The 25628-nt window shown below is 42.1% G+C and overlaps 2 protein-coding genes across 2 annotated transcripts in view; one reads left to right on the top strand and one right to left on the bottom strand.

The window, feature by feature from the left end:
• The window catches only part of RPAP2 (RNA polymerase II associated protein 2), a 53503-nt gene extending 40162 nt beyond the window's left edge, over positions 1-13341 (bottom strand). The window contains exons 1-6 of the mRNA XM_066624222.1: positions 13212-13341; positions 9441-9486; positions 7556-7670; positions 6940-7038; positions 4150-4215; positions 3181-3269 (exon numbers count right to left, since the gene is read on the bottom strand). Coding sequence (XP_066480319.1) covers positions 3181-3269; positions 4150-4215; positions 6940-7038; positions 7556-7670; positions 9441-9486; positions 13212-13269 — 473 coding nt within the window. The 5' untranslated portion in view covers positions 13270-13341. The remainder of the gene's footprint in view (positions 1-3180; positions 3270-4149; positions 4216-6939; positions 7039-7555; positions 7671-9440; positions 9487-13211) is intronic.
• GLMN (glomulin, FKBP associated protein) overlaps positions 13330-25628 on the top strand; it is a 34307-nt gene continuing 22008 nt past the window's right edge. Inside the window, exons 1-9 of the mRNA XM_066624223.1 lie at positions 13330-13406; positions 15160-15217; positions 16195-16320; positions 19138-19257; positions 20853-20961; positions 21919-22165; positions 23500-23602; positions 25177-25367; positions 25573-25626. Coding sequence (XP_066480320.1) covers positions 15182-15217; positions 16195-16320; positions 19138-19257; positions 20853-20961; positions 21919-22165; positions 23500-23602; positions 25177-25367; positions 25573-25626 — 986 coding nt within the window. The 5' untranslated portion in view covers positions 13330-13406; positions 15160-15181. The remainder of the gene's footprint in view (positions 13407-15159; positions 15218-16194; positions 16321-19137; positions 19258-20852; positions 20962-21918; positions 22166-23499; positions 23603-25176; positions 25368-25572; positions 25627-25628) is intronic.

Here is a 25628-nt window from a genome sequence, read left to right on the forward strand (position 1 = left end):
GGACTTGGGTTACCATTAAAAGGCAGCAAATGACAATTATTCCATGCATTACATTACTGCTGTGGGAGGTGCAATCTGGATTTTCTGCTTAATGTACCATGATGTTTCAGGTTTCCATATTACCTGATACAGGGAAAACCCATTTTTGGGTGCAACCACTGCGGGACTGACACATATATGTGTTGAGTAGATAATCCTCTAATTCTAGAGTAGGGATCTCAAACCTTTTAGTACTGGGACCCACTTTTTAGAATGACAATCTGTCAGGACCCACCAGAAGTGAAAAGTCATGGCCAGAAGTGATATCATCAAGCAGGAAAATTTTTAACAATTCTAGGCTGCAATCCTATCCATGCTTACCCAAGAGTAAGCCCATAGACTATAATTGTTAAAAACATATACATAGTAGATTGTTAAAAGCACAGAGCTGCAACATTTCCCCAAATGCAGTGACATATGTCAAGTTGAATATACTAAAAATAAAATACTGAAATGAATGGGGACCCACTTGAAATTGGCTTACAACCCGCCTAATGGAGCCTGACCCACAATTTGAGAAACACTGTTCTAGACAATTATTTGCCATTTGCTTATCATCAGAGAGGGGGAAAGAAAACAAGCCTCCAAGACTTGCATCAGTTTTTAAAAGCAGTAATGAGAGCCAGTGTGGAGGACTGGCTAAAATGTTAGACTGAGATTCAAATCCTTGCTTAGTCACAACACAGGTCAGCCTTGGGATAGTTGCTTTCCCTCAGCATAACCTACACCATGCAGATGTTGTGAGGATAAAAGCGGGGACCCAACTATGCCACTTTGGGCTCTTTGGAGAAAGAATGGAATTAAAAAATGAATAATAGTAATAATGTGCTTTTGGATTTAGTGCTTATCTCAAGATAATTTTTTTTACAGTCAAATGAATTAGTTTTGTCTCTGTAGTATGAAAACTAAGATTCATCATTCAAGTTCCAGTTATATTTAGGAAAAAATAATTACTTCTGATTACTATCAGATGATATCTACATTTGCCATAACAAGCTTTGAATACTGTTTGCTAAACCTATATGACCTTTTGTCGCTTGATAATGGGACATGCCTTACAAGACAGTGACAACCAGTGGCAACTTGTTTAGTTGCAAGTAGCCTCGTCAAACACACAGACTGCAGAACAAGAAGCAGAAAACAGACTCTTTTCTATCTCGCATATGGGTCTGGATAATGTAAGACATTTTCAAAACTTGAGTGCAAGTCCCATTGAAATACTTTTGCTAAAATTAGAACAGCTACGATAATAAGATTAGGGGAGATAATCCTGCCTTTCAGACAAAAAAAAATCAGTGATTAGATCTGTGAAGGATGCTTTCAAATCACTCAGGGCAGGAATAGACAAAAGGTTAGCTCTCTGCTAATCACTGTTATGAAATTGTGAACCAGCGTCAACAACACATACAACCTCCAGGCAGCCCCTGGCTTTCCTAGAAGTTTCTCCTTCCCCTCTTCAGCTGCAGCTAAGAGTGAGAATATGTTACTTCTATGACATGTTTTTTTTTTCCATTTTCACATGGTTTTTACAGTTACCTGACTGCAATTCCACATGGATACAGTATTTTCATCTGTTATTTGTTTTTCCATGCAGATGACAAGGTTCCTTAATCTTCCCAGCTATGTTCTCAGTTTTTTCTTCCTAATGCAAGCAAGTATATTGTTTGTTTTTTATTGTTTTTATAATGTTTTTATTTGTATTTTATTTTGTATTTTAATGTATTGATTGTTAGCCACCTTGGGTGCCCTTCGGGGAGGAAGGCGGAATATAAATCAAATAAATAAAATAAAGTAACCGTGGAGAGGTGAATGAGCGAGTGAATGACAGGAAAAGAAGGAGCTGATTGCTATTTCTCAGGGGCAATTAATTTTATTTTATGAAAGCTGGATTGCATTTTCAAGTGAAAACAACCACAGAATAAATCTCAAATGAGTAAATTCTCACATAATAATTGCAAGTTTGGCCCTAAGCAATTCTTCAGCATCTATGTTTGACCATAGGTAGGGCTAATCAAGCTTTGTCTGAAATCAAGATCTGAAGCTGCATTCTGAGGGGTGCTTCAGATAAAGAGCAGCTCTGGTTAGCCTTAAGCAAGATTAACATAACTGCTGATAAATGGCTTAACTGTGGTTAAAGAGAGGAAGGGATGGACATTGTATTCCCAAGGCCGATTTATTATCTACAGTTGGAGGAAATTCATGTGCACCATTCACAGGGGAGCCACACCTGCTCAGCGCTACATCAGATGTGGCAAAATAAAGCAGGAATCAACTGCATCACTACAGCAGGAGCCTCACTACAGCAGATCAACATCCTTTCCATAAGGCTATACTGTACATTAAAAAGTATCCACCTTACCACAATTTTCACTTTAGAGTCACCAGCATTAGCGTAACTATTTTTCGATGCTGTATCAAAATGTACTTTCCCCAAAGTAAAATACTATATATTAATTCTTCCACTCTCCAAACTCAGTAGTAGAGCCTTTATAAATTCAAAGCAACCAGAAGTACCAAACAGTAAAAAAAATCCACTAACACCTGGGTAGGAAAAGGATCTAGTATTCTATATCAGCTATTCTCAACAAGAGGCAGCCCCTAAGCCCTGGGATGTTGGAATGATCAGGTTTTCTTGGGGGACGGGATGGGGAATGGAACATGAGAAGAACTCCTAAAGAGCCGTAGCGCAAAAAAAAAAGTTATGAATGGTTGTTCTAGATCAGTGTTCCTCAAACTGTGGGTCATGAACCACTAGGTGAGTCACGAGCCAATTTCAGGTGGGTCCCCATTCATTTCAGTATTTTATTTTTAATATATTCAACTTGATACTACCCTGGTATGTGACTGCATTTGGGGAAATTGCAGATCTGTATTTTTTTGGGTTTGAGCAGGTCTACTGCCTGAACTTAAACAAAACTGGGCATAAGTATTGAGAGAATGAGCAGATCCAACTGCTTAATGGTAAAGACAATAGCTCTTGACAAAGGTACACCCTAAAACACCCCCCGCAAGATACTGCCTTTCCCTACACAGTTGTTTGTTGCTTCCTTCCACTGAATTCCAACAGGGCTCTGGTCCTAGAGAAACCATGTGAGGAACCACTTGCCATATTAATTACTCTACTGTTAGTTACCCAATTACCTTTCTTCTTCTCGTAGCCATACTGAACTTGTGGAAATCTGCCCCTCAAAGTATTTTGATGCTCTGTAACAAAAGTTGCTGCAAAAACACTGTCACAAACAAAAAGGAAAAGCATGCTAACAAAAGTGCTATTTGCTCAGTTTAAGGAAACAAACTCAGTGTCAACTTTAATAGATTTGTTGTTAATAATGTTTTAAGCCCAGATTCATAACTTTTTGACATGTTGGTTATTGAGCTCAGAAAGTCACCATGAATAAGAAGATGGACTTTTTCCACATCTGAAAGCAGCACCATCTCACATTTGACATCCTACCCCAAATACAAAATTTACCACAACAAAGGTTTTAATGTCACCTCTTCTCTGGTCTGGAAAATTTTGCCATCCCCTCCCACCCCCGACCAAAGCCTTCCCACCTGTAATGTAAAGGCTGTATCACCTCAGAAGAAGAAACCTGAGGCATAGCCAGGGCTGCAAGAATTCTGTATGCCTGCAACAGTGCCGTGCAAATTCGGCATCTGTGTAGACTTCAGCCATCTGAGAAATTAACTTCTTTCACAAACGGTAGTGGAGAGAAGCTGAAGAATTGGGTTGACGTCTAGGTCAACCTATTCTAAAAGCTCTACCATAATCTGACCATTCAGCTCCTGTGCCAGTGTTTAAAAACTACGTTCAACAAACAAAATCTTCTGAAAAGTATCAACATGCGTTGACTTCGTGTCAAAATATGTCAAGAGGTGGTTATGTTAAGCGACTCCAAGTTGCTGGGATGTGGAGGGGGGGGGGGCCTCATTTGACTTGCTGGAAGAGCTTGGAGCTGAAGCTGCCACTGACAGCCAAAACAATCAGCACAAGCCATACAGCTTTGTACACGGATAGCTTTTCCATCTCAGTGCTCTTTGCAAACTTGAACCATGCCTTGTCAATGACATCAATAAAGAAAGCATTTTAGAAACAACTACTAAACTTACCTTTCTTTCAGTAATATCATAAACTTTGTTCGTTTTTGTTGAAATTCTGTACTTTTGTTGTGGTACCTTAAGACAAAACACAAACAGATTTGGTTAATGCTAGAGTTTTTCTCTAAATTTTCTTCCATATTTGGCATTGTTTACAGAGACTGTAACAGCATCCTTGATGATGCTTCTCAAACTGTTGGGATTTCTGCAAACATTTGTTAAAATCCTGAATATTTTAGCTTGTGTTTACAGATTGAACCAAGGAACCGTGTTTTAAGCAATCACAGCAAATTGCAATATATCAGATCAGTGTTTGATCCTGGTTTGTTAGGATCACCTATACCACAGTTTCCTAGTTCAGATATCGTAGGAAACTGTGGTTTAAGGGTTCAGCTCAGTTGTGTGCAGAGGTGAGGAGGAAAAAGGAGTGCTTATTCTACTTGATAATGAGGGTAAGGAGAACCATGCATGCTACCCTGAGTATAGAAAGTGCTGAATTAGAACAGTGGCTAAGAATATGACTCTCCATTCAACATCTCATCTCTACCACACTGTGACCTCAGACAAGTCAGGGCGCAATCCAAACCTGCGCTGGAGCAGGCAAGCCAGGAGGCTTGCGCTGCGTCCAACTCAGGTTACTGGCCAGCAGTGACTCAGCCAGAGGCAAGGGGAAGCTCTTCCTCTTACCCCTGGGTAAGGGCTGCTGGCCCCAATGGGTCTCCTTGGACCTGCACCACCTCTGAAGGTGGCACAAGTCCGAGGAGAGCAGAGCGGCTTGAAGCCGCTCCGTTCTCCCCAGGAACAGGGGTTGGGATCCAGCATAACCGCTGGGTCCCAGCCCCGCCCCCAGCTCGCTGCGCGTGCATCCGCCTCCAGGATCACCCATCGCCCACCCTCCCCCTGCCCAGAAATGCCGCCTCCCGCCTGCTCCCTGCCCCCCACGCCTACCTTTGCCGCTTGTGTCGGCACGGGTGCGCTGGCATAAGCAGTGGGGAGGAAGCCACCACAGGGGCTTCTCCGAGCCTCTGTGCATCGGCGCAACTAGATGCGCCAACGCAGCTTCCTCCCACAGAGGCGCAAACGGGCTTTATGGCACATTTGCGACCCTCCCGGGGCTCCTATGCCGGCATAACTGGTCAGGAGGTCTGGTCTAGAGGGTAGAGCCTCTGTTTGCCTGAAGATAACATCCACAGGTCACCAGTTCAAGGCCACCGGCACCGTGCAATCTTGAAGCAGCTGACAAGCTGAGCCGAGTTATTCCATCTGCTCTGAGCATGGGAGGATGGAGGCCAGAATGTGAAACCAGATCAGAAAGAAACATCTGAATGCTGTGGTTCTTGAAAGATAGAACCTTCTTTCAATTGTAAAAATCCCTACGGGGATTTAAATAGCCTGCTTATGTAAACCTGAGGAGATAAAGTCTGAGGAGAAATCTGACGACCAAGAAAGGCGGTATATAAATACCTGTATTATTATGGTATTATAATACCTGTATAATACCTGTACAATTATAATACCTGTATAATTATAATTATAATACCTGTATAATTATTATACAATTATAATACCTGTATAATTATTTATTTATAATATAAATAAAGGTATTTATACAGGTATTATTTATTTATAATACCTGTATAATTATAATACCTGTATAATACCTGTATAATATAATACCTGTATAATTATTATACAATTATAATACCTGTATAATACCTGTATAATTATACCTGTATTATTATTATTATTATTATTATTATTATTATTATTATTATAACTGCCAGTTAGGATTGCGCCCTCACTGTCTTGGACAGGGGTGCTCACACTTTTTTGGCTCGAGAGCTACTTTGAAACCCAGCAAGGCCCGGAGATCTACCAGAGTTTTTTTTACAATGTTCGCGCCATCATAACATATAACATTTATGTGTACAATGTATGTTGGTGTACCTTGAGCCCCACTGAGTATAACAGGACTTACTCCTGAGTAGACATGCCTAGGATTAGGCTGTGAGGCTGCAATCCTAGCCACACTTACCTGGGAGTAAGCCCCATTGAGTACAATGGGCCTTACTCCCGGCATTTCCTCCCAGAGGCACCTGAAGGGGGGGGGGTCGGCACTCCGCGATCTACTCATTTTGCCTCGCGATCTACTGGTAGATCGCGATCCACCTATTGAGCACCCCTGGTCTTGGAGCTTTGCCCCTGTTCCCAGTTGCAATTCAGTGACAATAATGTGGCAAACCTTACTAGATTGCTGTAAGCATTACTGAGACAATGTATGAACTGGGTCATGACTTATCTTAGTAAGGATTTCACCTAACAAAGGGTAGAGAATCACAAGAGAAGACACACAACACATCTGAAATACTGGTAGAATAATGAAATAAAATAGCAGCTTGTGAGTAGGACTGTGCAAACCAAGTTCCTCCCAATCAGTGATACAACAGAGAGAGGTTCCTTCGCATCTCAAGTCATTCCAACTCAGAAAGGGTTTGCAGAACCAGAGAGTTTTAGATTTATGTACTGCACTTGTAAGAATGAAAGATACTTGAAGAACAAACTTGCACAAACGGAGAGTATAATTGCAAGGCATTTTGCCTACAGTGCACTTTGATAACAGAGATGACCAAGGATTCCTTGCCATGAGTCAATGAAGTTCCACCAATCAAAGTCTAATTTCCAAATACAGAATGATAGTTCAGAGGAAAACCCAAAAAGGCAAGAATAATTCCCTAGAAGGAATATGTTGAGAGTTAAATAATGTCAGGGAAAAAAAACCAATACACAAACTAAAACTCTTACATTTTGTAGCTTATTTTTACATATCGGATAGCCACACAGCTTGACGATAAATCGTTCTTCCACGGCATCCTTATAATGAGATGGTGTTATTAATTTTCCCTGGAATTATAGGGGTGGAAGAAAAAAAAAAGACTTTAAAAAGTGCCGTTTCAACACAAGAGTAAAAGAAATACTTAGAATTCACAATACAGAAGAAAGACTGAGGAAACAAAGAGAATGAAAATGCAAACAAGAAACAGGAAAAAACAAATGATGAAATGGGGCCAGACCCACAGGTGTACACATTTGGTTTGTGTTGTATATATGCAACATTGGATAGAAATGGCTTAACCTAAACCTAATCCTTCCTTTGTCACAAGTTCACTACTCCTTCCTACCTTGATTATGAATGCCTATAAAATCCCACTATACTTAGAAGAACTTAGGTGACTCACTCACAACTTATTTGTCCTTTCAATTATAATGGAATTTAAGCACAACTAGCTTTTTCTGGACTGGGATATTTGTGTAATACATTACAACAAAAATCTGTTGTACAAAAAAACAAAAGGATAAAAATGGACCATAAAAAGTTTAAATTTCAAATTAGAATAAAATTTGTAAAAAACACACATACGCAATCCACAAGAAATTCTTCAGTGATATCTTCTTCCAACAGGCGCTCAACAACACGCAAGGCTTTTCTCTCATACTCAATCTTCTTTCTAATAGCAGCCTCAAGAGCTGCTTTCCTACAAGTGAAGAAACATCTAGCTGTATGGACAACACACTGGCAACTCAATTTGTTAAAGAAACATACGTCTGAAATCTTTTGGATTGTCAACAATTTCATTCATGGATTCTAGGTACTATCATGTTTCCTTTTCCCACATTACATAAAAATTGATAGTCAGCATGCTGTTGGCAAGTTCGTTTTTTCAAATGATATCAGGCCACTGCAACAGAAAGGAAAGTTGCCCTCCTCAGTCAGAGAAGAGCAGGGACTTCCCTGACACCATGCTGATTTCAATGACACTACATAAGGAAAGCCCTGTTGGATCAGGTCAAATGCCCATATACTCCAGCATCCTGCTTTCCTCAGTGACCCATCAGCTGCCTCTGGGAAACCCAGAAGCACGAGGGGAAAAAGCATACTTCTCTTCCACCATTGCTCCCCTACAACTGACATTCAGAGATATACTGCTGCTGGATCTGGAGATAGTGCATAGTCGTCATGACTAGCAGCCATTGCGCACCCAGCCTTCTATGAATTTGGCCAATTCCCTTTGAAAGCAATCCAAGCTAGCAGCCATCACTGTATCTTGTGGCCATGAATTCCAGTGACTAATTATATGCTATGTGAAGAAGTACTTCCTTTTGTCTATCTTAGATCTCCAGTCAATCAATTTCATTGGATGACCCCCTACTTCTAGTATTGTGAAAGTGAGAGGAAAACTCTCTCAAAAAGATACACAGATTTTTATTCCTTGCTGCTTTCTGAGCATCTCTAGCCCTCCACTTAGGAACATTCCATGTGTTTATTCTAAGCATGGAGACAGAACAAGATTTCATTGCTGCCCACCCCCCTTATGAAAGTCAGATAAAGATCAAATTGAGTTTCTGTATGCGTACAGGGATATATGCACAGATCTCCATGCAACTGGGACCTCGGGTAAATCATGGAAGAATTTAGAACAAGGTGTTTCAACTTTGAGTGTGTCTGAGTATCACTTTTCCAAGTACCCCCTTCTGCGGGGGGTATGGTAGCTGTGTACAGCTATGTACAGCTGTGTACAAATATGGCAGCTGTGTACAGCTAAGTTGGAGCTTTGTTCTGTACCCTCCTCCCCCAAACTGTGCCTCTTTTGAAGGACCAGGAAGCTGCACAACCACATCCTGCTCACTGGTGTACCACTGCCCCAGCTATTGCCACTTTCAGCAGGGCTCAACCAGCCAGAGCAGAGCCATGTAATCTCCTTGGCACTGGAGCCACATTGCCAGCTACTATACTGTCAGGTATCATTAGCTAAAAAGCACTATGCACATACCACCATAGGTATGTCAAGTCCAATTCCCACCTACGTCTCAACACAGGGACTGGGGGAAGCAAGATCAGCAAGCACAATTCCAATGATTTTCCTTCAAATGTAGAGAAGAAAGTGCTTATAAAAAGAGAGTTTTCAAGGTTTAGTGTGTCAGCCCTTTTTTGCAAGTCTAGCTAAGAAGGGAGAAGGCGAGTACCTCCTACACTGGAGGGGCTAAGGCATAACTTCAGACAAAAATCAACAGCTCCTTGGCTGCAAGCTTGATGACAAACACAAATTTTGGTTGGCTACTAAGGCTGACAATATGAGTGGACCCCCAAGTTAAACAATTTTAAGATGCTCTTTTACTCCTCTGCTAATAGCTTGTTACATCAAATGAAAAGACTACTGAAGTACCTATAAATGCAAACTTCATGTGTTTTAAAGAGATAGTTAAAAATATCAATTTTTTATTATGTAATGATTCAAGAAACATACCTTTGTGCAGCATCTTCATTTTTCAAAGCACTGGATTGTTTATTACCTACCAACAAAAAAAAAATCATGTGTATATACAAAGAACTCACTTCATGGAAAGCATAAGGAATTTCTCACATAAATTCAAGTTAAGAATTTGGGAGAAGCCAAATTTGGGGAAATTTTGGAAGAACAGGTAGGATATCTTTTTGAAAAGATTTATTTTCAAACAGTATGTTTTAATGTTTTTGGACTATAACTACAGATAACTTACAGGTACCTCACTACACTGTGAACCTTGTTCTCCATTTAAAACACATTATAACTTATGCTGATGTTTGGAAATGAAAAATGTGCCCTGCACCAACCACTTCATAAAGGACATGGTGATCTTTGGTATGTGAGCATAATTTGCCTTTGATTATATGGTATAGTTATAGACTTTATATGGTATAGTTTTAGCATTTTCATTAGCTGCAAGCAAATGTCCTCACTGCTTACTGGTTCCACAAACAAGTCTCCAGGCATTTGCTAGATCAGCAGTGTCAAACATAAGGCCCGGGGGCTGGATGTGGCCTGTGGAAGCTTTTTAGCTGGCCCTCAGGCTCTCAGCTGCTGAGCAGTACTGAGGTGTTACTGCTGAAAGGGCAGCCTGCACAAAAATTGGGCTTTCCCATATCTTGAAATATGATAAAGATTTGCATGTTTTCTCTTCTGCCATTTGTAGCTAATGAATTCCTAAGTGAGAAAAAGTGCTTATTTTTGGTTATGACCATTTAATGACAATACTTCCTACCTAACAACATCACTTCTGGCTGTCAGCAGGCATCATGAATGCCATTCAGCCCTCGGTATTAAATGAGTTTGACACCCCTGTGCTAGATCAATCATTCTCACACATTTAGCACCAGGACCCAACTTTTAGAATGAGAATCTGTCAGGACCCACCAGAAGTGATGTCATGACCAGAAGTGACAACATCAAGCAGGAACATCTGTGACAATCTAGGCTGAAATTCTACCTGCACTTACCCAGGAGTAAGTCCCATTTACTATCATTGTTAAAAGAATGAACATAGCAGCTTGTTAAAAGTACAGGTCTGTCACATTTCCCCAAATGCAGTCACATGCATCAGGTCTAATATATTAAAAATGAAATGAATGGGGACCCACCTGAAATTGGTTCGCAACCCATCTAGTGGGTCCTGACCCACAGTTTGAGAAACACTGTGCTAGATCACTTAGTACAGATCAACACATTTGAATCACTCTTATGCATATCCCCCCCCCCCTTGCAGGAAAGGTATGAGCTGGACTGAGTAAAAGCCCTCTCTCCCAATAACCACCACTACCCCAGCTGCTATTTAAATTTTAAAAAGCAAGCACATCAGTCCACTTGCAGATTTAACCTAACATGCATGTAGTTTGGTCCTTAAACTGAGGTTAAAAGGAACAGTTACTAGTCCTAGAGGATTTTATATAGCACATGTGTTTAACAAGGTAATCCTGTCCACATGACATGGAAAAGCCCCAGATTCACCAAATGAGAGAAAACATTTATAACTATCAGTTGCCACATTTATTCTGGAGAGTCTTTTTGTCTTTCACAGCCATATAACAGGTATGATCTAACAGATGTAATGTCCCTCCTTTTAGAATTAGAGGAAAATATACCTCTTGAATTCCTGCATGTGGTGTTGATTAATGCAACACAGTCTTACTAGGGGGAGGGGGCAATAACCTTTTACTTAGATGTACACAGGGTTTTAGTTTTAGACCAATGTTTCTCAACATTTGTCCTCCACCATACCACTTCACATGGTTCACCTATCTGAAGTACCACCAGAAGTAACTTCTGGGTTGGGAGGCCAGATGCAATGCAACAAACACTAGTATGAGGCTCAGGGTAGATGGAAGGGCCTTTTCAACCACAGAAAAGCATGCGGAGCCCAGCCAACAGAGCCTATGGTCCAATCCTATCCAATTTTCAAGTGCCAGTGCTGCTTCAAGTGCAATGAGGCATGCACTTCTTCCTGTGTTGGGAAGGCAGTCACAGAGGCCTCCTCAAGGTATGGGAACATTTGTTCCCTTACCTTGGGGCTGCATTGTGGCTGCATCAGTGTTGGATAGGATTGGGCCCCTAACCTCCTACCACTGTTTGTGGTGTCACACTCCTGCTCCTTGGCAGCAGGTGTCCAGGGGTCCCACAAGTACCATCAGACATCTTGTTAAGAATCACTGGTGGTACCCATAGCACTGAATGGGAAACACTGCTTTAAACTGTTACTATATGAACTGTTAGGGCTTCCGAACTGTCACTGTAACAGAGTTACAGAAAGCATTACAAACAGCCCAAGCCTACAGGCATCTTTACTTGAAAGTAAGACTCTCTGTGTTCAGGGAGGCTTCTTTTCAGGTAAGTAAGCATAGGATTGCAGACATATGGGGTTATCTTGTGGAAGTTTACATGAAAGAAAGTTTCCGTGAATTCAATGAGGCTTACTCCCAAGTAAGTGTGCACAGAACTCCAGGTGACATGGTTATGGCCTGTGAACACTTACATGGGGGTAAGCCCCACCAATATCAGTGGTACTTCCAAGTAATTATACATATTGCACTGCCAACTCCTAACATCCAAGTTTAAACTCAAATGCTGAACAGATTGACTTGTAAGCAGATGCTACAGACTTCAACACTAACTACTTTCCAATGTTAATGATTTAGGATTGGGGGGTATATTAAATGCAGCATACGTTAGCTGGAAGCCAATCCCCAAGAGATTTTCTTTTGGGGAAATGTGCACAGCATTTGGAATTTGAAGCTAAGACTACCCCAGTGTTCTTCAACCTTGGGGTCAGGACCCCAGTGGGTGTGGCAACTTATGGGAATGAAAAAGGTTGAAGACCACTAGAAGCATGGAAATTGAAACATAAGGTGGTCAGTTCCCCCATCTCCTTGCCACATAAGCAGTAGAGACTTTGTCCAATCTTGTAGACCAGTATGCTTTTACCTCTGGATTGTAACCCCAATGGGGTTGTAAGTCCTTAGTTGTAGGGTCATAGCAACTTACAGGAAGAAAAAAGGATGAAGACCACTGGAGTAGAGCACCACCAGCTGAGGGGAGAGGCAACTGGTGTATCCCTTCAGGTACCAGGAGGTTGTGTCCCACTCCTGCTCAGTCTTAGCAATTGTGCTACAATAGCTTTCACTAGTGCCAGGCTTCAGGGTAACTTTTTTTGCTGTCTCTAATAAGCATATTGGGAGTGGGTGGCAATTGGGGCAGAGTGGATTGACTGGGTCCTGGGAGAGGGTGTGGGGCCCCCATACTGTCTGTATGTCTGTCTATATTGGGGCAGACTGCCTGGGTCCTGGGAGGGGGTGTGGGGTTGATAGTGGGGCCCCCATACTGTATGTATATAGTGGGGCAGAGAGTAGACAGATTGATTGGGTACTGGGGTGTGGGGTCAGAAGTGGGCCCGCCATTCTGTCTGTCTGTATATATGGGGCAGACTGTCTGGGAGGGTGTGGGACCCCCACACTGTGCGTGTGTCTGCACTGGGATCGACAGTGGGGCCCGCAGTCTCGTCCGTGTCGTGGCATGAAGAGGCCGGAACACGACCGGGCCACGCGACCCTCCTGCGACTGGCGTCCCCCGTGAGCACTCAGCACACACAGACCCTCCACTCCCCCCTCGGGCGGCGCGGATTGGTTCGGCCTCCCCGTTTCACAGGCAGGGAAGAAGCGGAAAGGAACGGTCCACGTAGGGAGGCGGGGGGGGATTCCCGGTGCTCACCCGCGCGCCTCCGCTGACTCCGGGCCTTGGCGGCGCTGCGCGACTTCTGCTCGGCCATGCTGGGCGCCTTCCCCGCCTGACCTCTCACCCGCCGCGGCGCTGCTGGAGGCGAGGCGGAGCTTGGGCGGAGGAGGCTGCGGCGGCGCAGGGGGAGGCTGAGGCCGGCGCAGCGGAGCCGCAGAGGCAGGTCCTGAGGTAAGCGCGCCCGGCGGCGGAAGGCGGGCAGCACTGGGGCAGCCCCCTCCCTCCGCGGCCCCGCATGGCAGGGGAAGGTCGGTGGCTGCCACCGCCCCGCCCCGCCGGAGGGATGGTGGCTGCCTGCTCAGGGACCCCCCTTCCCATGCAGGGTGGGTGGCAGCGAGTCCCTCCTTGCAAGGCAGGCTGCAAACCTCTCCTTCTTACTTGGGAGTAAGCCCCATTGACTCTAATGGGGCTTCCTTCTGAGGAGACATGCAGAGGATTAGGCTCTGAGGCTGCAATCCTATCCACACTTTCCTGGGAGTAAGCCCCATTGACTCTAATGGGGCTTCCCTCTGAGGTGACATGCAGAGGATTGGGCTCTTGGGTTGCAAGAATGTAATGAAACTTGCTTCTGAGTAGATGTGCACAAATATAATTCTGGTAATCAAGCAAGTATGTAGATTAAAGTACTTGGGGCTTTCCAATGGCAAACTTTGAAAGCACTTTTGCATCCAGGATTTTACCTTCAGTGGCCAACAATAGGGCCTGGTTTGTAGTAGTAGTAGTAGTAGTAGTTTAACACCAGTTTTAATGATTTAACACCAGTGTAGATGATGCTTTATTGCTGGCATCCTTCAGTCTCAGAAGACTATGGTATTTCGCTCTGAATGGTGGTTCTGGAACAGAGTGTCCTCTCCAGTGCGCGAAGCCTGTAGATATGGAGGATAAACTGTTATCCATGCTGCAAATCACACCTCTCCCTCTGAAATGGTCCAATGGAAAGGCAGAGGCGTCGCAGGAGTTGCCCAAACGTGACTGTGTTCAGCCATGAACTGCCTCAGGGACTCCGGCTCCGGATTTTGCCTTGAGGTTGACTCCTGAAGCCTTTTCCATAACTGGATGTAGCTGCAAGGCAGTGGAGGTTTGGGATCAGAGTTTTCCTTCTCTCAGATGAGCTGCCTTCCCAGTCCCATCTACCTGGTGGCTGTTTAGTTGTCTCTTAAGAAGACTAAACTGAGGGCCTATTCTTATCCCCCAGCCCCCAGGGGAAATGATGCTTTAGATAGATAGGAAAGATTATTCCTGAAGGTTTGCAATCTAGATGTTGATAGGAGGGCCACAACAGAGTGAGGAAAGGAGTAAACAAGGAAAGTGTATGTGATTGTTTCCTTACAGTAAAGAATGCAAGCTCAGGCATGGTTGCATATGTACTTTGCTGGATTGAATCAGTACGTCAGTTATGTGCAATTTAAATTATATGCCCTCCAGTCGATTACATTTTCCCAATATGGTCATAAGAACAGCCCCACTGGATCAGGCCATAGGCCCATCTAGTCCAGCTTCCTGTATCTCACAGCTGCCCCCAAATGCCCCAGGGAGCACACCTGATAACAAGAGACCTGCATCCTGGTGCCCTCCCTTGCATCTTAGCCCTTTTCTTTACTTCTTTTCTTTTCTTTCCCTTTTCTTCCTAACATAATTTCCTATTATGATTGATTCTTCTTTTTCCCTTAGTCAAATATATTTGATAGTTAGTTTGTCCACAGTTCTAGAATGTACCCTGTTATTGGTTTCAGTCATGGGGGGGTGCAAAAATGCCATGTTTCAACATAGTGTTGTCTGTAAATGTATTTCATTGTTCTCTAGCAAGCACCTCTATAATTTGTTCACATAGAAAGTCTAACAGGCTGAAAAAAAGACAATGAGCTAGTCTCAATGTAGAGCCAAATGTATCTCATTCAGGTCTGTCCTTCAATTTTTTTTGTAGCACTCTTGAGGTTTAGAAAATAATGGCAGAAGAGCTTCGAGACATAATACAAAGATGTGTAAGTAATTTACTTGCTGTTAAAATGTAGTAGGCTACCGAAGGAGCTGTTCTAATCGTCTTTATGGTTTCATCACAGTAAATCCAATCTGACCTTCTCCTTTGTCAGAGCTGTTGAGGAAAATTGAGAAAGCGCTGGCATATAGACAAATTCCCTTGTTCCATTTCTATGAGCAGAACTGGGACCAGCATACAGCCAATCTTGACCTATCTCTTCCAATTCTGTTCATAGACTCCAGCTAACCCATAGTAGTCACAGAAGGAAAAAAGCAAGCTTACATTGGGAGCCAGGATGAAGTAGTAGTCAGGAGCTCTGGCAGCTCTAGTACATTGTATAACAACGGATGGGCAGGAGTCCCCATGTGCTTAGCCAGTGTTAAATGGAGCACACTGAGAAAGAAAGGAGGCTGCTAGCAGTGCTGTCTTTCACCCAATGTACTTTTTAATGCTGGTTGGGCAGCATAAAGTTGAACACATGATAGGAACTGAACTGTCAGTTATTATCCTTCCTGGCCCCACAAGATAAGTATTTTCTGCTGGGGGGCAAGACAAGCAGGAGGAGAATCAGGCCCTTTCCAGTGTTCTTTTGAAACTTGAAGTCCCAGTCCTAAGGAGTTTTAAGGTTCAGTTTGAACACTGGTGGAGGCTCAGTTCATTTTCAGGGTGAGCAACTTTCAAGTTGCGAACCCCTGTCTCTATTCTGATTTGAAAGTGCTATCTACCACTTTCTTCCTGAAAGTAAGAATATTTTGTTTTAAAACTTCATTGATTGGCCATAACTTGAACAAAATGCATCTAAAAAGTTGAAGAAAATACTGAAAAAATCTGTCATGTTTCTGAAGTTGCTTATGTATCTTTTCTGTACCTGACAAAATAATCACGCTTACATTATTATACAATTAGTATTGCATAATTGAGTTAAGATATTCTGTTTCTAATAGCATCTTAATTGATAAGGTATGTATGTTCTCATTGTAGCAAATTCTAGATGAGGAGGATTTTAAAGGGGAAGATTTTAATCTTTTTCAAGTTGCGGGACAGAAGTGCTTAGAAGAAGGATATATAGCTGAAGTATTAGAAGTCGTTCAAAATGAGAAAAACAAGGTGAGTCATAACTGCGTGTTTGTGATTTAACATCTGGGTATTAAAGCCAGTAAGAAATTGAGGTTCCGATTGTATCCCCCTCCAGCAGCACTGATGCAGCCACAGCAAAAAGGTGTACACTGCATAAAGTGGTGGGGAGAGCGACCCAACAGCAAATGGGAGATAAGTATAAAACATTTATACTTGCCCCCACATAAGCCCTGGGGCTGCCTATGGATCTCCTTGAACATACACCACCGCTTTAGGCGTATGTTCAAGGAGAGAAAAGGAGCAAGGAGGTTTGAAATGGAGGGGATAAGACCTGGCATGCACTATTGCTGCCAGATACACCCCCACCTCCTTCTCACCTAGTCACACCACCAGCCCTTCCACTCCCTCCCCCCTTCTCGCCCACCCCCACTACTGACTTACTGGGTGTGGCAGGGTCTGACAGAGAAGCTGCAGCCTCTTGTTGCACTCACAGAATGGCTACTGACAAAGCACTGTGTGTGGCATCAGCAGCCATGTTATAACAACAAGAAACTTTTCTGCTATTGTAAACCCTCCTCCCAAGTAAGACAATCATGCACATTCTTGCCATGTAATATTACTTTCGTGATCTGCTTCTGTACACATATTATGTTCTTCCCAGGCCACAGTTAGCAACCCTGTGTCTCCAGCCTGTTTTTGTGAAGTTTGCTCTTGGCTCCATTAGTTTCAGTGGCACAGCTTAGATGGGTATCTGCAGCATGTTCATATGCATGCAGGAGGCAAAGTAGTCCTTTGTGCCTCAGAGGAAAAACTAAAAAATCATGTCTAATTCTAGCACAGCTCAGATGGAAACAGTCATATATTCAACGGATTAGGATCACAGAAGTGTAAGTACTTAATATAAATATCTGGGATATTAAGGTACTTCTGTATTTTCAGTTAGCCTGTTTTACCAAGAGATACTTACAATTCCTTGCTGTTCTTGTACATTGTATATTTTATATAGTGTGTGACTAATGAAACCATTGGACTTCACTGTGAAGTTTCTTCTCATTAGTAGATGGAGGGTATCCTAAGTGAATTACTCCTTCCACTTGCTGCAGGATACCATTCATCCATTGACAAAGAGAGGAACATTACACTTACAGCTAAAGTTTCTCTCATTAGTGGAGGAATCCTAGAGCAGTGGGAGGGGTAACTTCCTCTGATAGAGAAATATGCCATGTATATGGAGCTAAAAACCTGGATTGAAACTGGCACTGATGCAAAAATTTGTCCTTAACTTGAACATTCCCTTAGGAGAGCCTATCAAACTTTGTCATGTTTCATTGCTTTTCTTTGCCTGTACTAGAGTGCTTTGGCTATTTCTTGTTCCCCATATTAGTCTTTTGAAGTTGGGCAGGTTAATGCCAGTAGCCTGGCCTGCATGCAAAACAAGTGAGTTGGTGCCTGCCCAGCTAAGTATGGGCGAGACTGGACTTTCCATTTTGCTGAAAATAAAACTTAACATATCTTTCTATTGGTGAATTTGCAATATGAAGGAAAGTAAGCAAGAGTCAGAAACAACAGTGATGGACCTAACCATGCTATGGAAAAATGAATTACGACTGGCACATTGAACAATTGATTTATTTTTTCACATTTGCCCTTCTATACGAGGCAAATCTATATATTGATGCCTATCTTCTTAAGTGCATCATGATGCCAACCAAGGCAGGGATGTGCGCTCCTTACTCCCCAGCCCTGCATAATTTAAGGTCTTTTCCTTCTTCCACACATCTTGGAGCAGGCACTTAAGTTCACATTTATACACTGCCCTTCCTCCAAGGAGCACATGGCTTTTTCCTTCTATCCTCATAACAACCCTGTGAGGTAGATTAGTTTGAGAGAGAGTGACTGGCACAAGGTTACCATGTAAGCTCTGTGGCTGATCAGGGATATGAAATCAGGTCTTCATGTCCAAATCGTTCTTGATGCTTATTTTTAGACCTGAGAATTTTAATTTTTCGTTTTTAGACGTGTTTGTCTCTCACATTTGCAACAGTCAACCACCTGAATACATGACAGAAATGTCCATCCAGTGCTTGAATGGAAGCTAGAATGCTAGTAAAATAAATCGGAGTACATTATGTTTAATGATTTCCTTACCATGACTGAGAGGCTCATCTGTAGTTTTGTACATTTTGAGGTATCAGCACTTGAATTGTTTTGTTATAGCCACAGACTGTATAACAGATTACTCTTGCCAGGAGCTGTTTCCTTAAAAGGACACACAGCTAAGGCAGAGAAAGAAAAATGCACAATTTATGTGAAATATTTGCATTTAGAGGTGGACTTATGATGTCTTAGTTTAGAGCTAGGCTACATACAGAAGCTGAAGGCCTAGTTTGAGGTGGTCAACCTGTGACTGGCTGCCAGTTTAGGTTATAGATGGAGGTTCATGTGATTGTTTCTGCATCCAAAAATATCTTCCATATGGAAAACTGGCATGTTGGGAGGGGGGAGGGAATAGGTCTCGCCTACTCTATCCCTGACCTGCTATTTTTCTATGTGGAGGGATTGTTATTTGTTTGAAATGGAGGAGCATTCCATCATTTGAGCCTCCACCTTCAATCTGAAGTGATACAGTCTAGACACAGGCTTACAACCTCGGTGAGCACTAGGCCTATGTGAATTTCTTATAATCCAAGTAATTTAGGGACAACCCTGGTGTTTAAGATACATTGCTAAAAGCAGTCCTTGATGTTGGAGCCATTTGTAAGTGGACCTCTGCACTAACTCATTACATTCGTCTTTGATGTTTGTTTTCCTCTAAACTAGCATTTTAAATGTTGTGTTTTTCTACAGGTTATTGTCAAAAGTATGGGCTGGAATCTTGTTGGTCCTCTAATCAGGTGTATTCTGAAGTATAAACTTGATGATGTTGAGAGAAAGCTCTGCTTGAAAATACTAGATAAGTTGATCGAGGTAAGGCACAGCATCTGTAACTACCTTGGGGCATTTCCAAAGAATGTCCTGTACATGTCTTTCTCTCGAAACATAGGTGTTGGATGTCTGAATTCTCCCATCTTTCTCCCTCATCTACCTCATTGACTTACATGGGGGCTGGAGGGAGGCAGCTGCTCTGTTGTGTCTCAGAGTGCTCCTTCTTTAAGGAAAGGGATGGGGTTTAAGACTTCACCCTGTTGTTTCCCCTTCTCTGCAAGTGGCTTTCCTAGACAACACAACAACCTCTTCCACCTGTGACTCACAGGTGCCCTTGCATCAGGCTGCACAGGCTCTGTTTCCTCCCCTGTCCTGGATCAAATACCTTGTTGCTACAGCAACAGAGGCACTGGTCTGAGCACTCTCATGTGATCTGGGCTTTAGCTGTCTTTGGGGTTGAAATGTCCAAGACAATCTGAGCCAGAGCAATCTGCCCTGACAGTTTGGGTGATCCCAGCTATGTTCTTGGATTTTGCCCTTCAGTGGACACAAATGTGGCAGGTGGTTTTTGGATTTTCAGGTAGTGAGCAACTGATGAATGTAGAATGAATGGAATTCTTTGAAGGTAGAAGGAATGATGATTCTTTAGTGTATGTGTTTGATATGGAGCGTGGAAAGGAATTTTACTGAAGGGGCATACAATACTCCCTGTAAATTTTGTGGGGTTGGCTGTGGAGTTCTGTGGAGTAATGATAATGGATTACATCATCATTATCAAGCTCTGGAGCACCATGACAGAAGCTGCGTGGAGCTCCAGTTCAAGCTGCATGGCTGCACAGATTAGAGGGAACACTGGTAGTATACTTAAGTGAGAAACAAGGAGCTACGTGGTTTGAATTTGATGCCTATGTTTTTAAGTGAGGTTGAAATTTTGAACTTGTCACTTCAGACTGCCGGTGGAGGAGATGTGTCATACTTTTCAGTGCTTCCCCACATAAAAGCTCCCTGCAAGATAAGTAACGTATCAGAAAGATAGGTTTTGCATAGTGCGCTCCATTATATATGCTAGTTTACTACATACTGGGAGCTTTGTATGTGATCGTACTGTACATTCAAATATAGGGCTTCCCTGACTGCAATTTGAAATTGAATAGTCTACAATTTTGCCATCTGTGTTTGCCACCTAATTGCACTATGTGTAGGCTAGCCAAGAGCATTTCCCTTGACACAGTGTAATTCTGGGAACAAAGGAAATGCTTCTGGAGGAAACTCCATAGGTTTGTAGCTCTTCCCCCGGAAGTTTATTTACCTGAGCATCTCTTAGTAGTATAAATCCGATCTTTCAATCGGGGAATGCCTTTTCTACTGCGCTGCATACTACAACACATGCATGCATCTTCTAAAAGCGCTTTCCCCCTCCTTTAGAACTATTGTTGCTTTCATGTAGAAATTGATTATTTGACTGAAGCTTGTATGATTAATCAGTTATGATTTCTTCGCTTTAGTGTCATTCCTAATGATCCTAGAACATATTCTAGTTTATCACATGCTAGTCTTCTCAAAGGTGGTGATGGTGACTATAAGACATTGGAAATACTATCTAAACAACATTATGCTGACTTTCTTCTGTCTTGCAGCTGTGCAGTCCGAAAGAACTTGTGTTGGGTTTTCTGGAGCAGATTGAACAAACTTCTGGGGAACAGATATCCCAAACAGTTTTACTTTTGCTTAAGCCCCTGCAGGAAGGTAATGAGCATTTTATTTACCAGACACCAAAACAAAGCAATTTGACTGACTGCATTCGTTTAGTTGCCACAAAGAGTGTTGTGGAACATTTAGACCGATAGCCTTATTGCTCACAGTAGGTGGTATTGCACAAGTTCAACACTGTGGGAAAGCATCTAAAGTATTATGGATAGTTAAGAATATTTCTGATTTATAAGGATTGTTAATGTTCAAGATGCTTCATAATTTACCTCATCAACCCTGAGGACAGCTTTGTAGGTTGATACAATGACTTGGATCTAGCCGAATTTGAGTGGAAGGCATTTCTGCTTTCAAAAGAGGAAATGCCCCGTCCAGCTGCACGCTGTCCTCAAGCTTCATTAGGTGTCATTCAAGAGGGTCCCTTGACCAACCTGAGAGGTTTTCAATGAACTTAACCCTATTCAACACTGGGAAGTGGAGGGAAGGAGGAGGGTAAGAAAGTCCCTTCCATGAGCAAAGCCTGCAATATCTACCTTCCCTTTTCGTTTCAATAAATATTTTCCTTGTTTTGAACAAAATGTTCTTTAAACTAGAGAGAACAAGCATCTCCCACCCCCTTAAGATTTCTTCAGTCAGTGGTACAGAATGGTACACAGGGGTGTGTGTCTGTGTGTGTGTGTGTGTGTCTGTGTGTGTGCAAGTGAGAGAAAGAGAAACTGAAAATAGGACACATTCTCAGACACTTCTCTACTCCTGAACAGGTAACCCAGTGTTGATGACTGTTGGCTAATGAGAAGACTCCAACATAGGAGAAATACATGGTGCACTTCTAACTCTCCTGCCCCCCGCCCCCTGCTTTCTAGTGATAGCAGAAAACTACCAGTATAGTAAGAGTGCATGTTTGTATGTAGTGAAAGTGTGAGAAAAGTCATCTTTCTTCCCAACATTGTCCTTCAGATCACCAAATAACAAGTATTTTGGAATTGTTTTTCTTAGTGCTTCTGAAACTTCATAATAAGAAAGCATATTCGGTGGGGTTGTCACTGTCTACCATTTTGAACCAACTCTCACACCTGCCCGTACCATACACAAAACAACTACTAGAAGAAGACAAGCATGGCCTCTGTCAGTGTTGCCTTTCTTTGACACATTTTACTAAACCTTTTGTGGATGAGGTTGTTCAAGATATGGAGACTTCATCAGGTGGCGATTACAAAGATCTGAAGGAGGAATTGCTAAGATTGTAAGTATCCCACTTTTGTTCAGAATGGGCATGTAATAAAGCATGCTAAGGCTGAAACAACATATCTGTCAGTGAATCCTAATCTGGGAAACTTAGGTTGCAATCCTATCCACACTTACCTGGGAGTAAGCCCCATTGATTATAATGAGACTTACGTAGGTTTGCAGAGGATTGGGCTTTTGGTGTCTTCCAGACAGCTGCTGAGGGCAGGAGATGCTTTGCATGGAAGAAGTGGCTGGGGAAAGCCAAATGTTTAGACATTTCCCTAGTGTTCTACCTTTTCCCTACTACTTTCCAGAGATATCAGCTGTGTTGTGGAAGGAAAGCAGCGTGAGTGAGTGAGTCACAAGGTAAAAGTCTTGGAGTGCAAGAAGGGTTAAGCATCCACTTTACTGCAAAGCAACTCTTTTCCATCTTACTTTGCAACTGTTTGGCAGAGACCCAGGTCTGAAGTGTAGTTTTAGCCAGGGTGTGAAAACACTGGTGTATGCCTGATTCTTGTGTGCTTTTAGTGCCATGTTACCAAAATACAAAACACTTGAATTGAATTACAAGATATCTTGCTGGTTTTTGGAGGCAGAGGATGGACAGAGTAGGTGGCACATTATTTGTGAAATTTTATCTTGTTTGGTGACTGTGGTGGTGGTGGTGGTGTGTGTGTGTTTTTAAGGTAACCTTTAAAATTTGTAACCTCAAGACAGAAATATAGGATGTTCAAGACCTGTACCCCAGCTTAGTATGAGTCTTTTCTTTAAGGGATTTGCTTAACCATGTGATCCCAGTGTAAAGGAGAATTTCCACTTCTTGGTATTGTGTCATTTCTTAGATTTTTAAGTATCTTCTCTTCCCTTCCCTCTATAATGTGGTATACAATAGTTTTAAAACACCAGAACTCCAGATATTAACCCCTGCTAATTGGGTAAGAGGCACTTTTTCAAGTGGGTGCTCCTTTTTTTAGCAGGGGGAGAGTAACTGGCCCATCTCACCCCAGCAGTGTCTGTTCTGGTGGCTGTCTGCTGGTATTCTTTTGCATCTTTTTAGATTGTGAGCCCTTATGGGACAGGGAGCCATTTAGTTATTTGATTTTTCTCTGTAAACTGCTTTGTGAACTTTTAGTTGAAAAGCGGTATATAAATACTGTTAATAATAATAATAATATTTCAGTTAGACTGCAAACCTATAGTACTTACCTGGGAGTAAGCCGCATTGAAGTAAATGAGACTTACTTCCCAGTAGGCATGCCAAGGATTGTGCTGTAAGGCTATTGGTGCTTTTACTAGTGATTTTGTTGAACATTTCTACAATATAATATGCCCAACCACTTTGGTTTTCAGTTGTCTGAAAAGCTTGAAATATCCCCTTTTAATGGCAGAGCTTGACCAACTACCTGAAGACACTGCCGAGGATCCCCTAAGGCAGTTTGCTGCTGACATACTAGTAAGTGCACTTTAAATGGATTTGTTTTTCCCGCAGTTGTAACAAGATTTACTGTTACTTGTTAAATAACTTGCACACATTGGCTTCCTGTCTTATCAGCAAGATTCATGTATAGGATTCTCAAAGGCAATGCTGATTCAGGTGAGGGCCTGGAACAGCTTCTCGGCATCATGAATTAAGGAGAATCTAAATGTTACAAATGAGGTATGCTTAACAGACTAAACTTAGTCCTCATGATAAATTGCTTTGAGCTGCTTCATAGTGTCTGCTGGATTCAGTCTCTTTAATAAACCACTTGACAAGGCTCTTTGCTTTGTGTGTACACAGGGGCACACAAACAAATCCAGATTCCACAACTAAAAAATTATACAAGAGAAATAAAATATCAACATTTTCAGGAGCAGACCAGAAGCAAGTAGCAGGCACCTTCAGCATGACTAGCTGTTTAAGCCACCTAATAGCTATTTTTCTTACTAAAATCAGGAGTGATCCATTCAAAACCACCACCTAAACCCACCCCCCATTTCTGCCCCCTCCCCAAATTCTGCCATATTTGTGTATGGGAAGATTCCTTCAGCTATATAAGGCCCAGGGAACTTAGAGGTTTGAAAATTAAAAATAACACTGTGAGTTGAGCCCAGAAACTTACATGTTTGTGTGTGTTGTGTGTTCTCTGTAATTTGTGCCAGTTAGCAATGTAGACATAGCTTTCTGCAAATTCACTGCAGTTTTTAAATATTCTTCCTGAGCAGTCCCCCATACTGTTCACTATTCCAATACGTAAGCCTGGTTCAAATGTCATACAGAGCTGTGATTTAGTCCTGATTTCATGTAACATTCAAGAGTCTCAAGCTCATGTGCAGGAATTCCAGTTTCATGTCCTGGCATCTTCATAAAGTTTGGTTAGAAAAAGATGGAATTTTCTGGATTCAAATATTACAGCGAATCCTAAACCAAGAGTTGAAGTTAAAATTTATTCCCCTCATGTTTAAGGGGGAAGAGTGTAACTGTTGCATGAAGCCATGATTAAACTGTGGTTCTGTGTGATGTCTGAACTGAGCCATAGAATCATTTGGGTGAAATAACCAATGTTATCATTATTGGGGGGCCAGGCAATGTTAGTTGTGGCCACAGAGTATTGAAACAACAATACCCAGTACTTCTTTCTATGTTTACTGCTGCAGTGGTTGCCTCTTTTGACTCTGACTGATTAATCTAGTTGCATACGAAACAATAAAGTCCTTGAGAATTGCTTTACTGCAAATTGTACTGATGTATCTAAACTACATTCTTTCTTTTGACCTAATTAGGTTGAACATGGTCATATCTTTGGCTTATCTTTATAACATGACAGTAAACAAAGTACGGTTTGTTGTTGCAGTTTGGTACTTGGAATAGTGGTTATGTAGCCATATTAACCCCTTTCCCTATTCTTCATCCATAGCAATTTACAAAATGCTTTGAATGTTTAGCCATTAAGTGAATTTGCATTGTAAACATACTTTAACACACCCAAAATGGTAGCAGGTGCTGTGTTCCATTACATACAACAACAAACAGCGTTCTATTAACAGGGCATTTTGCTGGATATTAGAGAATTGTTTCCAAAAGTATTCTCTCAGCATGGATGCAGAAATGAAAGCTGGAGAAGTGAGGACTTACAGGAACTGGATAAAGAAGAGTATGCAGATTCTTTAGCGTGTCTGTCTTACATGGTCTTTGTTCAGGACTGCTTTGGTATTGACTGCTTTCCAGTTGTTTTCAGGTAAGTACTTTATTCTCATTTTCTTATTGCAGACTTAGAAGTAGTCACTTGCCTGATTGCCTGAGGCTTGCAAAAATCTCCAGGTGACCAGGCAGAGACACTCAGCCAAAGATGATTGTTGTCGTAGTATAAGCTGAGATTGATTTTTTTGTATAGTGTTTTTGTTGCTCCTAACCTGAACTTATGCATGCCACTCTTTTTGTAGCCCATCATACATTCTACAGTGCAATATGGTGCACATTCGAGTTTTATTGAAAAGGT

The sequence above is a fragment of the Tiliqua scincoides genome, chromosome 4 (assembly GCF_035046505.1).
Source record: "Tiliqua scincoides isolate rTilSci1 chromosome 4, rTilSci1.hap2, whole genome shotgun sequence".
NCBI classification, from domain to species: Eukaryota; Metazoa; Chordata; class Lepidosauria; order Squamata; family Scincidae; genus Tiliqua; species Tiliqua scincoides.